Below are 16,048 nucleotides of genomic sequence, written 5' to 3' on the forward strand. Positions count from 1 at the left end.
AATGTAGTCCCAATTTCCCTTCAGAATTTATGGTCAGGGAGAAGCAATCAACGGCGGACTAATAAAATGAGGATGTACAGTAGGTTAGATGGCCGTTTATCCATCTCTACCTCATAATATTGCTTGAATTATTAACATGCCTGACTCGCATAGTGGAATTGCCTTTCTTCTGCTTTTGCCATAATTGGTCAGCTTAAAACCTTGTGAGATGTATATTTATTAGGTTGTTTGCATATAATCAAATGACTTACAAGTAATTTGTTCCTGAAAGCCATAAAAATACCCTTGGGGAAAGATGCTGCGTAGTTAAGGTTTTATAATCCCCTAATGGTTTCTTGGTAAGATCATATATGTTGTAGTACATTACACACTAAATGATTGATTATAACTTACACAATTTAGAGAAATCATCATTTTGATCACGGTGATATACAGGGCCTATCTAAAACCTCTCTTTACCCCACACACATTTGTTATGTTGTAAGCAGGGCTGCCCCTCCCTACATGCAGATCACGTGCTGTGTGTAGGGCCCCATCATCCGTGGGGGGCCCCAATTTGCTCAAGGGGACGCATTGTGTCATCAAGTGAGCCTCATATGCCTGTCATGCATAAAACTCTGTGAACGCTTCGACATGCACAGGACATGGCATCAGTGATTCAGGGTGCACCCCCCCCCAGTCGAACAATCCCCCAACCCCACTGGCAACAAATTATTTTCGTTGCATGAAAAATAGCCATTCGCCCCGGGCAACAAGCGAATTTCGCACATCATCGTTCAAAGTTGCTTCAGCACAGCCCCGTCGACAAAATAGTTGGGGGCGGCGGGCAAATGAATTTTTCTCCGGGCCCCAGTTTGGTCAGGAGCGGCCCTGGTTGTAAGATAAAAATCATTTTCATGTTTTCCTTCTCTCTATTAGGATATATTCAGTAGTCTACTGCAGTGATTCCAAAACCAAGTGTGCCTTGGGCAGATGATCAGGGGTGCTCGAAGAAATTATCCAATTTTATAGGAAGTCAATTCCCAAAAATTATTTACAAGAATATGTCCTATGCAAGCCCACTAGTCGATACATGGCCTCTTGATTAATATTGTTTTTGTGAAATATGAGTTAAGCAGTAAGATATACTCATTTTTGTCCATCTCAGGGGCGGCCATTTTGCCATTCGCTGTCGACTGAAAATGACATCAGTTACTCATGGCTCAGGTTACGACCAATCAGCTTCATAAAACAGGTGAGCTTGTTTGGCGGTCTCAGTATTTTGTCACAGTTTTTTGCAGATGATGTGGTTCTGTTGGCTTCATCATGCTGCGATCTTCAAGTCTCGCTCGAGTAGTTTGCAACAGAGTAAATTGGTTGGGATGAAAATCAGCACCTCCAAATCTGAGGCCATGGTCTTCAATCGGCAAAAGGTTGCGTTCCCTCTCTTGTTCAGGAAGGAGAGCTTTAAGTGGTAGATCACAGGTTGATTAGTGCAACGTCTGCAGTCTATTTTATTCATCGCCACAAATGGTCTCAGCCAGAGTGAGCACCAGGTTTTGTTGTCATCCTCTGACTAAGGCTCTTCTCTTCTGATTGCTCAGTTCGGTTCAGTTTTAGTAAGGATCGAGGTTGGACCAAATTTCACCCATTTTAAGCGGAAGTCAACCAAAGCATATTTTTTTAAGAATATGTTCTATGCAGGCCCACTAGTTGAAACTCAGCATTCTGATTAATATTGTTTGTGAAATATGAGTTACGCAACAAAATCCACCCGTTTTTAGCCATCTCTGGGGGCGGCCATTTTGTCACTTCTGTCGACTGAAAATGACATCACAACTGCTCACAACGACCAATCACGGCTCCGTTTCAGAAAACAGGTGAGCCGTGATTGGTCATTAAGCCCTTGAGGGTCTGTGATGTCATTTTCAGTCGACATAAGTGACAAAATGGATTGAGGTGGCTAGTTGCCTTGTTTTCAACTAGTGGGCCTGCATAGAACATATTCCTGAAAAAAATATGTTTGGGTTGACTTCAGCTTTAAGAATAATTAGAGAGCCTCCTGAGCTCTTGGTAGAATTAAGTACTGCAGAAAAATATTATAGCCTTCTCCAAATCTGTCTTGCCATAATCCTATCTTTGCTCTTCTCAAGCAGTTTGTTTACCTCGTGGCTTGTTCATATTGCTTTGATATGCTTTGAAATTGTGAGGCCTGTAGGATCTGGTGTGTGTGACTTTCCAAATCATGTCAAATTTTAACACAAGTGAATTCTAATCAAAGTGCATGAAGACCGATCGAAAGAAGTGGAAACAGTTTTGAATGATTCTTTATATTTTTCAGTAATGCTGTTTGCCAACAATTGAGTGGTCTGCAATATGTCCTCATAGAAAGGAGATTCTGGATTCAAATATACAACACAGCACATCTGTTTAGGCATTTCTGTGTGGACTTCTCTCCATGCTTGAATGGGTCCTCTTCCATGTAATTCCAGCTTCCCCAACACAACAAAAAATCTGTATGTTCTGATAATTGAACACCCTAGATTGTTTGTATTTTTTGTGTGGATTGTTGTGTGTCTGCTGTTTCAGTCAAGTGGTTGGTTGATCAGTTCAGGGTGTGTGCCAATTCTTACCCTGAGCCTAAACCCTGAGCCTAACGGGTTGGACTCTAGCTTTACGTGACACAATAAAGTGTACAGATGGGTCCTGATAGGTCTTACTTACTTACTTAATATTGTTTTGGACAAAAATGTAAATATGTTAGCATACAGCTGCAACATTAAGGGGTGTCTGAACAGTGGCGGCTGGTGGAATGTTCGGCGGGGAAGTGGAGGGTGGCAACTGCTACAACTTCCGCTCTCTGACAGCTGACTTTTTCAACCAAGACAGAACCGTCAAACCAAAACCATAACATTTAAGTTTATCAAGCAGTAGCCAGTGACATGCCGTCAGGGCCGTAAGCCTTCTCTGCTGGCCTAAACATCATCAAAAGCACTGACCTGAGATGTATCATGCTATTTTCAAGTAGCACTGTGTCATATGTCAGTTTTTGTTGATTATGGCAGCACCATGTGGACAAAAGCGGTAGTATTTTGCCAAAAGTCAACCACATTTCCCATGCGTGCCAGCGCATAGTGTCGTGAAATCCTGCGCTCTCGCTGGCCTGCAAGTTGGACTAAATTGCATTTCTATTTCCAGTGGCTGTGTGAAAGATAAATAGCGATGAGGTAATGAATCTAATTTTGTTTAAACAATAATTTTGTTTTTTGGTTTGTTTTGGAGCTTCTGCCATGACACCGGTAATAGCACATAGATATTCGAATCGACTTCCGTCCTTATAGCGAAAGGAGGAAGTGAGTATGCTGTAAAGCAATTCAGGACATTTGTATTTTTTTTTGTGTGCCAGGGTTGCTCCCATCCTCCTCAAAGTTGCTTAGTGTCAGTAAAAACGATACAGACCCCCCCAGGGCATGACAAAAGTCCCATTCAACTACTTGTAAGTAATTGTTTCATCAAAAGAGTTGTGCAATTTTTCTATTAAGGTCGAATTCTTGCCCAGTGCTGCTTTAAGCTTTCCACAGTTAATTATAGGCATATACATGATGATATATTACCTTTAGCACAACGACGATCAACTTTCTTATGAAAGATGAGGTATTTTGGTGGCTGTTTTTCTAACCCGGAAGTAAGACGCCTGGTTCACCAAAACCCCGCCTCTCCCTATGTGGCTGCCACGCTGCACTCAGGACTTTGTCCCAATCCAGCAGCACGCACCGCCCACCAAACACTAAATAGTAAATAGACGATGGAAGAACGTATTGTGGAGCCTTACGTTCTGGATCCAGAGTCCGACCATGAATTTGAAGTGCACGAAGCAGCACAGAGACCCCAACCCCGGTGCAAAAATATACGCGTTTGGCCGACCACTGCTGGCTTCTGGAGAAAGTGGGCGTGTGTTTACTTGGCAGGGGCGGTATGGGGCATTGTTACGGAACAATGTCAGGACCTGGTCATTTTCTTCGGTCGGGCAAGGCTGGTGCTTGGAGAGGAGGTAAGAGCAGGAATGCTCGAATGGAGGGAAACACCACTTTGGGGATGTTTTTGGTGAGGAAAAGGCATTTAGGCTGCTCTGGAACCTGTAATGGAAAAATGTCTTAACACGCTGTAATTAGTAAGCATAACATACTGCAATACAAACAATATTATGCACTAACCTCCTGACGCTAACTCCTTGGAAATCAAGGCCTGGAACAGTAAAGCTTTTGCAGCAAAATATAGTTTTCTGTCATGTGAGGATCGGGATTTGGACCCATTCGCAGATATGACACGGAAGTTGAAGAGTAAAAAGTAATTATCAAGAAAAATACAAAGTAACAACAGATATCAGGACTGGAAGAGAGTTCGCATCCTCACTCCAAGAAGGTTTGACGTACTGACAATGTGTCAGTGTGTAACTCAAAGATTTAAACTGTAAGACTTCAAGCCTATATGACATTATAAAGCACAAAGCATAAAAGGACCATAGTAACTGCAGAGCAACCGATACATCACGTAAACAACCAGTTATAACAGTAACCCCCCCCTCAAGGGGCACCACCTGGTGCCCAGAATCTAAATTCAACAACAGAAACAAGGTCACAAAGAAAATAAAAGTAAACAAAAAAAAAAAAAAAGAAAAACAATTGGACAACATGAAACTAAAGTAAACTAAACTAAAGAACAGATCGGCGAAGGCGAAGAGGTTCCCCGGCGGAACCAGTTCGGTGGGCGTTCAGAAGGCCAGACGGGAGGGTCTTGGCATAAGCAGTCCGGTGGGCGACCCGGAGGCCAGACAAGAGGGTCGTGGCAGGGACAATCTAGTGGCCCTCCCGAAAGCCAGACACGAGGTTCTTGGCGGGGCCAGTACGGTGGGCATCCAGGAGGCCAGACGAGAGGGTCTTGGCAGGAACAATCTGGTGGGAGACCCGGAGGCCAGACGGGAGGGTCATGGCAGGGACAATCTAGTGGCCCTCCTGAAGGCCAGACAAGAGATTCTTGGTGGGGCCAGTCCGGTGGGCGTCCAGGAGGCCATGCGAGAAGGTCTTGCTTGGCTGGACAAGTCTGGTGGGTGACCCGGAGTCCAGACGAGAGGGTCTTGGCAGGGCCAGTCCTGTGGGCGTCCAGGGGGCCACACAGGGGATGAAGGCAGCCTCAGGCCGCGAATCCAAGAGCAGCCGCAGAGGTTGTAGCACCAGAGCCGAGTCAGAGGGCAGCCGAAGGTCTTGTGCCGTCGTAGCAGAATCGAAGGGCAGCTGCAGAGGTAGTGCTGCCGGAGCCGTCGTAGCAGAATCCAAGGGCAGCCGCCAAGGTTGCGCTGCCGGAGCCGTCGTAGCAGAATGCAAGGGCATCCGCAGAGGTTGCGCTGCCAAAGCCGAGTCAGAGGGCAGCCGAAGGCCTTGCACCGCCGGAGCAGAATCAGAGGGCAGTTGAAGGCCTTGCACCATCGTAGCAGAATCCAAGGGCAGCCGCAGAAGTTGCACTGCCGGAGCCGTCGTAGCAGAATCCAAGGGCAGCCGCAGAGGTTGCACAGCCGGAACAGAGTCAAAGGGCAGCCGAAGGCCTTGCGCCGCTGGAGCAGAATCAGAGACCAGCTGAAGGTCTTGCGCTGTCGTAGCAGAATTCAGGGCAGCCACAGAAGTTGCGCCGCCGTAACAGCGTCAGAGTCTGGTGGTGCTGAGGAACTAGGATAGGGGCCTGCATTCGCTGAGGTGCCGGGAAGAGGGGCTGGCACTGCAGAGGAACCAGCATGGGAGCCTGTAGTTACTGAGGTGCCGGGAAGAGGGCGTGGCACTGCAGCGGAACCGGCATGGGAGCCTGTATTTACCGAGGTGCCGGGAAGAGGGCTTGGCACTGCAGAGGAGCCGGCATGAGAGCCTGTAGTTGCCGAGGTGCCGGAAAGAGGGCTTGGCACTGCAGAGGAGCCGGCATGAGAACCTGTAGTTGCCGAGGTGATGGGAAGAGGGCCTGGCACTGCAGCGGAACCGGCATGGGAGCCTGTAGTTACTGAGGTGCCGGGAAGAGGGCTTGGCACTGCAGAGGAGCTGGCATGAGAGCCTGTAGATGCCGAGGTGCCGGGAAGAGGGCTTGGCACTGCAGAGTAGTCGGCATGGGAGCCTGTAGTTGTCGAGGTGCCGGGAAGGGGGTCTGGCACTGCTGAGGCATCGGGACGGGGGGCCCGCATTTGCTGAGGCGCCGGGAAGGGTCCCTGCCTCATCAGCCTGCCACCATAGAGGTTGGGACGTACATGAGACACAAGGGATTGGGAGTACAGATAGGGAGGAATGTAAACTAGAAGAAACGGGATGAACGGGACTAGGTGAAGAAGTACGCAGTGAACGAGGTGTCGAAAAAGGTGGGCAGTGTAGTGGCTTGGGTAAAGGTTCGTAATGATGTGACTTGGAAAAAGCTGAGCAGGAACCAGAAACTCTATTCGGACGTCTACGTTGGCCACCCCGTGGGGGTCCCATATAAATGGCCAACTGGGCACCCAAAGTAGGCTCTGAAGGGAAGTGTTCTGGACTGGACACTAAGGAATCATCATCAGAAAACGTGACAAAAATTGGCAAGGGCTTGAATAGTGATTTGGGAAGGGACTCGGAAAACCAAAATTTGTGTCAAAATCTGAATCGGAAACTAAGGGATCATCATCGTACAAAAACTGAGGAGGCTGAGGGCGGTTGGAGGCAGACCGGGACTTGCGACGGTTTGAGCGACCCATCGTGAAGGAGCGACACGAGAGATTCCCAGTGAAAAGGCAAAGCAGCACCCGGTGACACAATCACTACCTGATTGGAGGTGGAGGGATGTTTAGGAGCAAGTGGTGATGTCTTTGGGTTGAGGGATTGTGTCTGAGTCTGCTGGGTCCATGACAGGTCAGTACGTTCTGTCATGTGAGGATCGGGATTTGGACCCATTCGCAGATATGACTCGGAAGTTTAAGAGTAAAAAGTATTTTAAAACATTATAAAAGGACCATAGCAACTGCAGACCAACTGATACATCACGTAAACAACCAGTTATAACAGTTTTACATGTAACTGAATGCATTGTAGGTTTATGGATGATTTTATTTTGTAATTTGTTTAGAACAGATAAACAGTATTTTACTCATCTACAGTATTGTATCTGTTCTATATTAAATCAGCTTGATACACGTGAATGTTTAAATAACAGAAGGGTTTGGGCAGGATAAGATCTGTGATTTGGTTATAACTTTACAACATGTCATAGTATTAAAAAGGGATTAGAAGAATACGACTATACAGGCAATGATTTTAATCCAATCTTTGAACCCAAACTGTGTGCTGGGACAAAGCCAGAGAAGATAGATTTGCCATATGTTCATATGACTGGAAAACAAGACAACAAAGGAATTAAATGCAGCTTAATTATTTAGAAGAATGCATGTTATTGTTTTCATACTAATGTTTATGAGGGGCACAGTGTTAAAGTGGTGATGAATACTGAAATATGCTGAACGAGGGTGTAAATGTGTATAATCAGATTTAAAAACTATATACTTTGTTTCAAGTGCCAATCTGTTACCCAAATCAAATGAGTATGTGTTAATGGGTGAACGAAAGGCATTAACTTTGTGCACTTTGTAGGTTGTGTTTTGAAGTTGAATGAAGTAGACGTGCATTAGTTTGCCACAGCAAATATGGTGGATACGTTCACAACCAGAGAAGTACTCTGCATAGACTCTATAGTGCTCTATGCTAGCTACATGCCATGACACCGGTGTCTATATTTTGATGAATCGAAGCTACTTTCGAAGTGCACACTGCCCAGCACTTCATCTCATTATTAAATAGAGGGTGGGGGGAACTTTAGCATACGCGAACGTAAACGCCAGTCAAAACGAACGGTTCGGACAATTTTCGCAAACAATCCCACCCCTAGTTACTGTACTTAAATGTTCAAAATCAAATTATTTACTGCTCCCAAACCAGTGTTCGTATCGCTAGCTACACTGCTTAGCTCTCTGTGGGTTTTAGAATGACAAATGAAGTTAAACGTTGTTGTTGTTGTGTCTTCATACTGTGAGGTGCAAACCACGCATTTTCCATCCAATTTTTGTCAATGTCATGGACAAAATAACCCTCCATCCATCCATTATCTATACCGCTTCTCCTCACAAGGGTCACGGGCGTGCTGGAGCCTATCCCAGCTGTCTTTGGGCAGTAGGCAGGGACACCCTGAATCGGTTGCCAGCCAATCGCAGGGCACACAGAGACAAACAAACATCCACACTCACAATCACACCTAGGGGCAATTTAGAGTGTTCAATCAACCGACCAAGCATGTTTTTGGAATGTGGGAGGAAACCGGAGTACCCGGAGAAAACCCACGCAGGCATGGGGAGAACAACTCCACACAGGGAGGCCGGAGCCGGGATCAAACCCACGACCTCCGAACTGTGAGGCGGACGTGCTAACCAGTCGGCCACCGTGCCATTAATTGAAATTAGTCATTCTCTGAGCTGCTCCGACGCTGTTAGTGTTTAGTGTTTTTAGTCTAAAATGATCAGGATCGTTATCAGGCTTCTCAAGAGCTTGCTGATGAGCAGGTGTGTTACAGCAGGGAGAGATGGAAAACCTGCAGGACAGGTGCCCTCGAGGATCGGAGTTGGTGACCCCTGGTGTAGGGTGTACTTCCCCTGTGACCCTAAGGAGGACAATTGGTTAAAAAAAAAAAAAAAAAGAGTAGTCTGCCCACGCCCTTTGACCCAAATGGACAAATGCAAATCCTTGGACCAACATTTGTTTTGATAGTGAGTGGAAACCAGATGGATGGAGATGAAAGCCAAATTAAAAAAAAAAAAAAATTTTTAAAAGTCTTGCCATACCATTCAATTAATTGTTTTTTTGTTTTTTTTTAGAATTAGAAGATCTGGGTAAATAAGTGTAATTTTTCTTTGAATAATCAAATGCATTTTGGAAAAAAAAATCACTTCAATATGCTAATTGTCCTCAAAGTATGATGAAATAAATCACTGCCAGTGCAAACAATTAAATCACCTCATATATATTAAAATGCTATTGAGAAAGTTCGACTGTTAATGAAGTTTTGCAAATAATTTTGATTACCAACATTGTCCAATCAAGCATTTTTGAGCAAGTTACTGTAGTATCATTTTAAAACTTCAGTCAAAATGGTGCAACATCCCTTGCTATAAGGCAGCCAATTAGTGAAGGAAAGATTAAAATAGCTATGTGTCATTTTTTTAAATGGTAGGTAAAGACACATATGTTAAGTAAAAAATATAAAAATAAATAAAATCCACTATACCACCCCTGTTGTTAAAATACAACATTTCTGAGTATTTCCAAAGTTTAGAGTTGTCCCAAAACTTGTGTGCATGGAAAACACGCAGAAAAATCAACTTTAGCTTTACAACATGAACCAAAGCTTTCAACCCCTGCAGGGGGGAATGTTGATGCCACCTGGTGCTATAAGTGCATGTGCTGTTTTTCTGCTTATATTTGTCAAGGTCAATTAATGAATGGCGTTGGGCACAATGCCCGCAGGGCTCATAAATCCTGCATGGAGAACTTGTGATTTGACAAGATCTGATCTCTGCCAATTCAGGCAATTTATCATATTGCCTCCACCAAACGCCTAACCAGTCAGGTGAAGCCTGGCCTCTCCCTCTCTCCACCTCCACCTCTCACTCCCCCCTCCCTCCTCAGAAATCATACTCCAGCTTGCTACACAACTGCAAAGCCAGCAAAGATGTCCTGCAAAGAGCTCAGTCTCTCGTGCTAATGTCCTTTTATTCTCTCTTCGTGGGCCACCTTAATCAGTATTAAAGCAAAAGACAAAGAGGGAGTTTAAAGGCTCCCTCTGAGCCTCAGCTGTGCTCCCTCCACCCACCCACTCACATGCGTGCACCTTTAAGGCAATGGGAGAGGGAGGACGCCGCTGCGGAGAGGAAGGAGAGGCTTTATCCCACACTTGTGCAAGGCAGGGCAGGTTGTAGTAGGCGCAGGGACCAGTGTGCGCAGTTTGAGTGTGCGGGTTTCTGTGGAGGGAAGATGCGTGTGCTTGTTGCTCGCCGGATGGAGAGAGGTGGAGAAGAGAGAATGAGTTCCCAACGCAGCTAACAATCATCGGTGTGCGCACTTTTACGCAAATTGATCCCATCCTCTCGTGGAGACGCATTTTCCTCTTTCATTCAAATTTGTACTTTTGTGCTTGCTTGTTGTTTTTAATTGGATATTTTATTTATTTTATTTTTTTTTAGCCGTTTATCTTTCTTTCTTTTGGGGGGGTTGTTGGATCGCGGAGCCTGGGTGTGCGCACAGCCACTTTCTTCTATGCGCCTCCAGTCTCTGACTCAGCAGCCGCGGCGGAACCTCTCACCTGGACCGGAGCGCACGGAGCCGGGCTCCCTCATGTTCAACGCCAGGCAGAGGTCCGACACGGAGGGACGGCTGCGCCGCTGAGGCCCCGCGCGGTCCACCTCCGCTCGCACTCCAAATACTTGTGGATCATATCCTTACACTGCCTCCCGCTGCACCACAAGACAATCAGCTGCAGGAAGAAGCTCCAAACCTCCTCCTCTTCATCTTCTTCCCTGGATTGTGTGTGTGAGAGAGAGAGAGTCAGCACAAGATTCGGAGTCAACAAGAAATGCACGCGCGCCCCCTTCTTTCGTTACAAATGACTTGTTGAAGAAATAAAAGACATTTAAGGAGAAGGAGTGCGAGGAAAGAAGCAGAAAATATTGAATGCTTGGATATTGAAAGGAGCGGGGCATGTGGATATTGGCTCTTATCTTTTCCCAGTGCATCTTGAATGGTAGGTGTTAAGAATTTTATTTTTGCATGCTTCGGCTTTAAGTTTATGCTAACACATCACATGTTGTGCAGGTAGCGTAATCTATCCGATTGTTTCCAAAGCATTTCCAAATAGTCTCTCTCTTCATTTTGGGGGGAGGCTGTTGCTATGTTCAGTCTCAGGCACTGGGCCGTTTCGAGAGGGTTCATCTCAATTAACCTTCAAGTGTAACAACGTTTATCTTATATGCATTTGTAACATTTCACAATCTTAAATCAAATTGATTGAGAAAGGTACCAAACAAGAAATAGGGGGCTTTTATATGTACAATAATGGATGCAGCATGCATTGCAACATAGGACCTACATATTAATGTGTTGTATTGATTTACCCCCACCCCTGCAATGACATTTACTAAATTCTAGGCCTTCAAGAAAAATCTCTACATAATTTGATTCCTCTGTTACAGTATGAGAAATGATCATGTCCTTTTTGTGATCAAGCAGCACTAGGCCTCAGTCTGTATTTTTTAAACTAACTATAATAAGCATTAAATTACATTCCATTCCATGTGGAAACACAGCCAATTTTTATGATCAATTATTGTATCTGTAGTACCATTTTGTCAGATGTCTGATTAGTGTAAAATAATTGAAACCTTACTAATTAATTTAAATTGAAACAATTTCAAAAGAGCTATCCATTGAGTTCAGCAATTAGAAGTCCTAAAATGTAACTAATTATAAAATGTACTTTATGCAGTTGTTATGATTTATGTTAATCATTTTATCACTTAAATGAATTAACATGCACATATTGTGGCCTTTTTGTTCGGATGTCTTCGAGAAAAAGGATTATAGGACAGCTAGTTTTTTTTTTCCTCTTCCATTGCACCCGCCATATTAGAAGCACAGACATGGAGGCATTTGGGATTGAAAAAAAAAAAGACAAGCCCTTCTCACCCCTGACTAAATGCATATTGTGTCAAAATGAAATTGGATCTTTTTTTTTTAACAAAAGTGAATCCCTTCAATTGTTTAGAATTGATAACTAGTAATTGTGTTTTTCAGTGGCTAAGGGCGAAGGATTTTATTTAATGGCGAATCCACCGAGGGTGTGTGAAGAAGGGGGGCAATGAGGAGGACAAGGGGCTTTAGGGTAGGCAATGCAATGAGAGCATGTGGGAGGGGGGCAGAAATTGTCTTTAGAAGAAAACTGGGCTACTTAAAGGTGTTTTTGGAAAAGTGTGGATTAGAATTAAGGGCGATGCAGGAAGCACATTCCAGGAAAAGCATTATGTGGCCACGCTGAAAGCAAAATTGTAGGCGGTTGTTATTCTTCGGGGAGAAGGGAGTAAATGCAATGGCTGTGGTGCACCAAAGACTCAATTTGAACTGCAAGTGAAGCAATTTCTAACAGATATGGACAAAACATATCCATTTTCGATCTGACACGTGAACTGTGCTAACATCTCTATTTGCTCCGAGCGTAATGCATTGCTTTGCTTCCGATTGGCTTTTTTTCTTTCAGTCTTTGGTCCAGGCATGAGCGTTGCAAAATGGCTGCTGCTAGAGACATCTACATGGAAACTTTGAATGGCAGCAGCAGCGGCACTTCATAATGGGCGCTGCATGCACAGGATGCTGCGACATTCGTATCGACAAACCCAATTCGACCTTTTAATTGTTTCAAATTTCATTTGTATGTGTAAACAATATAATTACAGTTGCATTCTTTTTTCCAAGCTTAGCTTAGCTAAATACAGCCTTGAATAAAAGGGCCGGAGTTGTTGTTATAAGACATTTCCTTGCACCCTTTCCTCTCCGTTGCATATATAAAGGCAATGAAAAGACAAAGATGTGTCTGAATAGCTGCCATTGGGACTGATCTTAATAATGCTGATTTCGGGATGTCCTCTTTCTTTCGTTTTGGATGAGGAGAAATAAAGGATTATAAGGCAGTGCTCTCGTGCAGATGCTGAGGTTGTCTCTATGGAGACCTGCTTTAATGAATCCACTGCAGTGTGGGTTTTGGGCTCCCTGAACACTGCACTGTATTCAGGTGACCCTCAGAATGCTTCCTTAATATGTTTCATCTTTCCAATGTGGGAGAGACATTAAATTCTGTTTGAAGATAAATACTCGGTACATTGCTACAATAAGTATTTACTTGTGACTAATGAGGACTAAATATAAAAGTCATTATAAATGTCAGACATTTGCATCGCCTGTTTGTGGGAATATATTTGAAATATCAGAGTTTCAACCCACCTATTTGCATCTCATCACTGAAGTGGTCATTTATGAGTATTGTCTACTGTGCAAACCCCATTTTGTTGCGAACTGCCTATTTGAGGCCACATTTGCGAGTGATGAAACATTCAGCGTCGCTGAGAGTAAAATATGCCATGGAGTTCGATTTAAAGGTGCTTGAGCTTTTCAACTGCTCTTCAAACCGTGTCTATTAAGAGTTAAATCAAAGATCAGCAATGTTTTCCATTTATGAAGGGATGAAATTGGGCATAATGTGGTTTTTGCTCAGCTGAGCCTTGGGGTGAAATATGATACATGTTCAATGGTGTGCTAATAAGCTGTGTAAATACACAATCATGCTCTTCAACCGTCTCTTTTTAGGGTCAGCCCAGGATGGTCAGTGCTGCTGCAGTAAATGCACTTATGTTTGATGGAAAAAACAAAACAAAACGTTTTTCATAAAGCAATATGACATAAAGGCTCAATTAGCATCAGTTACAGTTTCTTTGACCTCTTCGGACGACAAACACGCGACTGCATATCACAGTTTATTTTTGCATCTCAGAATGTTAAATGTGATGGATGGATGATGTGGGTGTTGTGTTAGAGTAGAGTCTGATTATCAAAGTGAACATTGTTATCTTAAATACACAACATTCGATACAGTTCTTTTATTAGGCCTCATTAGATGGTTAGACAGTGATTTAATATTGTTTTTATTTCCATTTGTGGCCACTTTAACTCCTTCACAAGTGTTTGTGACAACTGAGGCATTCCTACATATTTCAGGTGATAAAAATGCATTCCTTGTGTGCCTTGTCAATTATAGCAGTGAGTTGAATTGATGCTTGTAATTTGGGTGAGTTAGCTGGTAAGTTCAAATTCAAAAGGGTGTCTAGCACAGTAAAGAAAACAATTCCTCCCATTTGAACAAGACATCCGTTAAAGTAATAAGTCCTCTTCATATTGTGTTTTGCTTTGTGGACTCTGTCATTGTGAATCCCAGAGTAACACTGGGAGGCAGCTAACAACAAGAGATTTAAGACCATTGTACTAGCTAACAAGCTACATGCCTTGTGCTTGGCCCGTTTACCAAAAGTCCAAAGTCCACACTATGACAAAATTTAAAGACACTTACAGGGTATCCTGTGTTGTAAACATTTGTTCAAATTGTGGTTCATACATCAGAACCAACAAAACACTTGCTAGGAAATCTAATGTTGCCAAGAAACTTACTCTGTGCTCAAATAACACTCCCAATAATGTCCATACATAAAATGGAGAAGATTGGGTTACAGTACAATCTTGGCTATTTGACAAGTACAAGGGTGTGGCATCATGGTGCTGTTTTAACCCAATTCCAATCAGACAAAACAATGTTACATAGTAGAGGTCACATTAGGGCCAGTGGGAAACGAGGTCTGTGTGGTGTGGTGTCTTTTGGTGCGCTCTGTCACTTCACATACAGTTAGGGACGGCTGACACAGTCACAGCAACAAGCCAGCTCCTCAGTTGCCCATTAACATCAACAGACCAGTCAACACAATGTAGGCCACTGGGAAATGGATGTGTTTTCAAAATGTCCTGATGGACCGGAGACACTGTATTTTGTGGTGATTTAATTAACGATTAAATGAATTAGAATGACTTTCAACATGATCGTGACAAGATGTGATGAGTGATTTAATCTTACATTTGCATGCAAAAAATGGTTTGTGGTAGCGAGAACACAGTAATTGACAAGTGTATTTTGATCTTGATCATCGGGCTATTTTTACGAACGTATTTCACATACATGTTACTAAGACATCTGGGAAATGTTTTAAATTGTATGTGGGGGATTGCAGAATGTGCCTACTAGAAATCTATATAATAACCATTATAGCTGGACCCTTTCTAGCCGAATTATTCTTGAGTGCTATCATGTAGAAACAATTATCTGCACGACTTCGTCAAAGATACTTTCGGTAACAAGCAGCAGAAGTTGAATCTGTGACTAAAAGAGCAATGTTTTGAACTGGCACCCGGACGAAGAGGGGAGAATGTTGTTGTGATAAACGCGAGATTCCAGCTCCTTCCCAGGGATGAGGATCACAGAAAAATTGGTATGAGAATCTTCATTTGAAAAGACCACGTCAATGTTGTACCTGTACTCCTTTCACGTTGTGGACAAAGAGCACGCCACAACACTTGCATTGAACTTTACGCTAATGTGCTTGCATTACGACAAACCACAAGAGAAGATTTTCCGGGTGCCAAGTGTCACTAGAACATCAGGTATGTTTTTGTGTGTGTGGGAGACACAACACTTTTTTCGATTTTTATCGAGTAGTAATGGCGGACGCAGATGATTGCTGGAGCTCTGAAATAAGTAACGGTAGTGATACAGACGACGCACTTGTGGACTTTGAACCAGTGGAACCAGTTGAACGTGATATATATTCCTGGAATTAATATCTCTGATGGTTAGGCTATGCTTTGAGAAGAGGTTTCTCATTGAATAATAAAAAACTCCTAAGTCATTTTATGTCACCAGCTTCCTTTTCAACACGTTTGGAGGTGCAGTCAATTAACAGTCAGCCACTTGTCACATGGCAGCCCCCTCCTCAAGATTAGTCTAAATGACACATGGTCACAGAACCATTCTTTACATTACATTATCACCCAGGCCAATTAGTGTTTTGAATTTACGACCACAACATTAGGCACGATGTACAGAGTGGGATGCGTGTGGTGCCCAATATGTCTATTACGTCTATTTGCTTTACTCATTTGCTAGCTTGTGTATTTAATGTTAGCATTATGCGACGCAGACGCTAGGTTGTGCATTTCATATTAGCGTTACGCGACGGAGACGACTTGGCTTCGGGGGGGTTGTTTGCATGTGGTGCCCAATACGTCTGTTACATCTATTTGTTTTGTTCATTTGCTCATTTGCTAGCTTGTGCATTTAATATTAGTGTTATGCGACAGAGACAACTTGGCTTCCGGGGGGA

The 16,048-nt window shown here is 43.6% G+C and overlaps 2 protein-coding genes across 3 annotated transcripts in view; one reads left to right on the forward strand and one right to left on the reverse strand.

Moving 5' to 3' along the window:
* Positions 1-4,663: 4,663 nt before the first annotated feature.
* LOC147132929 (uncharacterized) lies at positions 4,664-5,638 on the reverse strand (the record flags this gene model as incomplete). The annotated part of the gene is made up of 1 exon (XM_086013151.1): positions 4,664-5,638. A coding segment is annotated over one exon (675 nt), but the record flags the coding sequence as incomplete, so codon positions are not given.
* Positions 5,639-9,841: 4,203 nt separating this feature from the next.
* Positions 9,842-16,048, forward strand: part of dscama (Down syndrome cell adhesion molecule a) — a 99,629-nt gene continuing 93,422 nt past the window's right edge. For both annotated transcript variants that reach the window (XM_086057404.1, XM_086057405.1), the window contains exon 1: positions 9,842-10,821. In XM_086057404.1, the coding sequence (XP_085913530.1) occupies positions 10,779-10,821 (43 nt within the window). In that variant the 5' untranslated portion in view covers positions 9,842-10,778. The remainder of the gene's footprint in view (positions 10,822-16,048) is intronic.

The sequence above is a fragment of the Filicampus tigris genome, chromosome 17, assembly GCF_054856515.1.
Source record: "Filicampus tigris isolate MCC_2025a chromosome 17, RoL_Ftig_1.0, whole genome shotgun sequence".
Classification (NCBI taxonomy): domain Eukaryota; kingdom Metazoa; phylum Chordata; class Actinopteri; order Syngnathiformes; family Syngnathidae; genus Filicampus; species Filicampus tigris.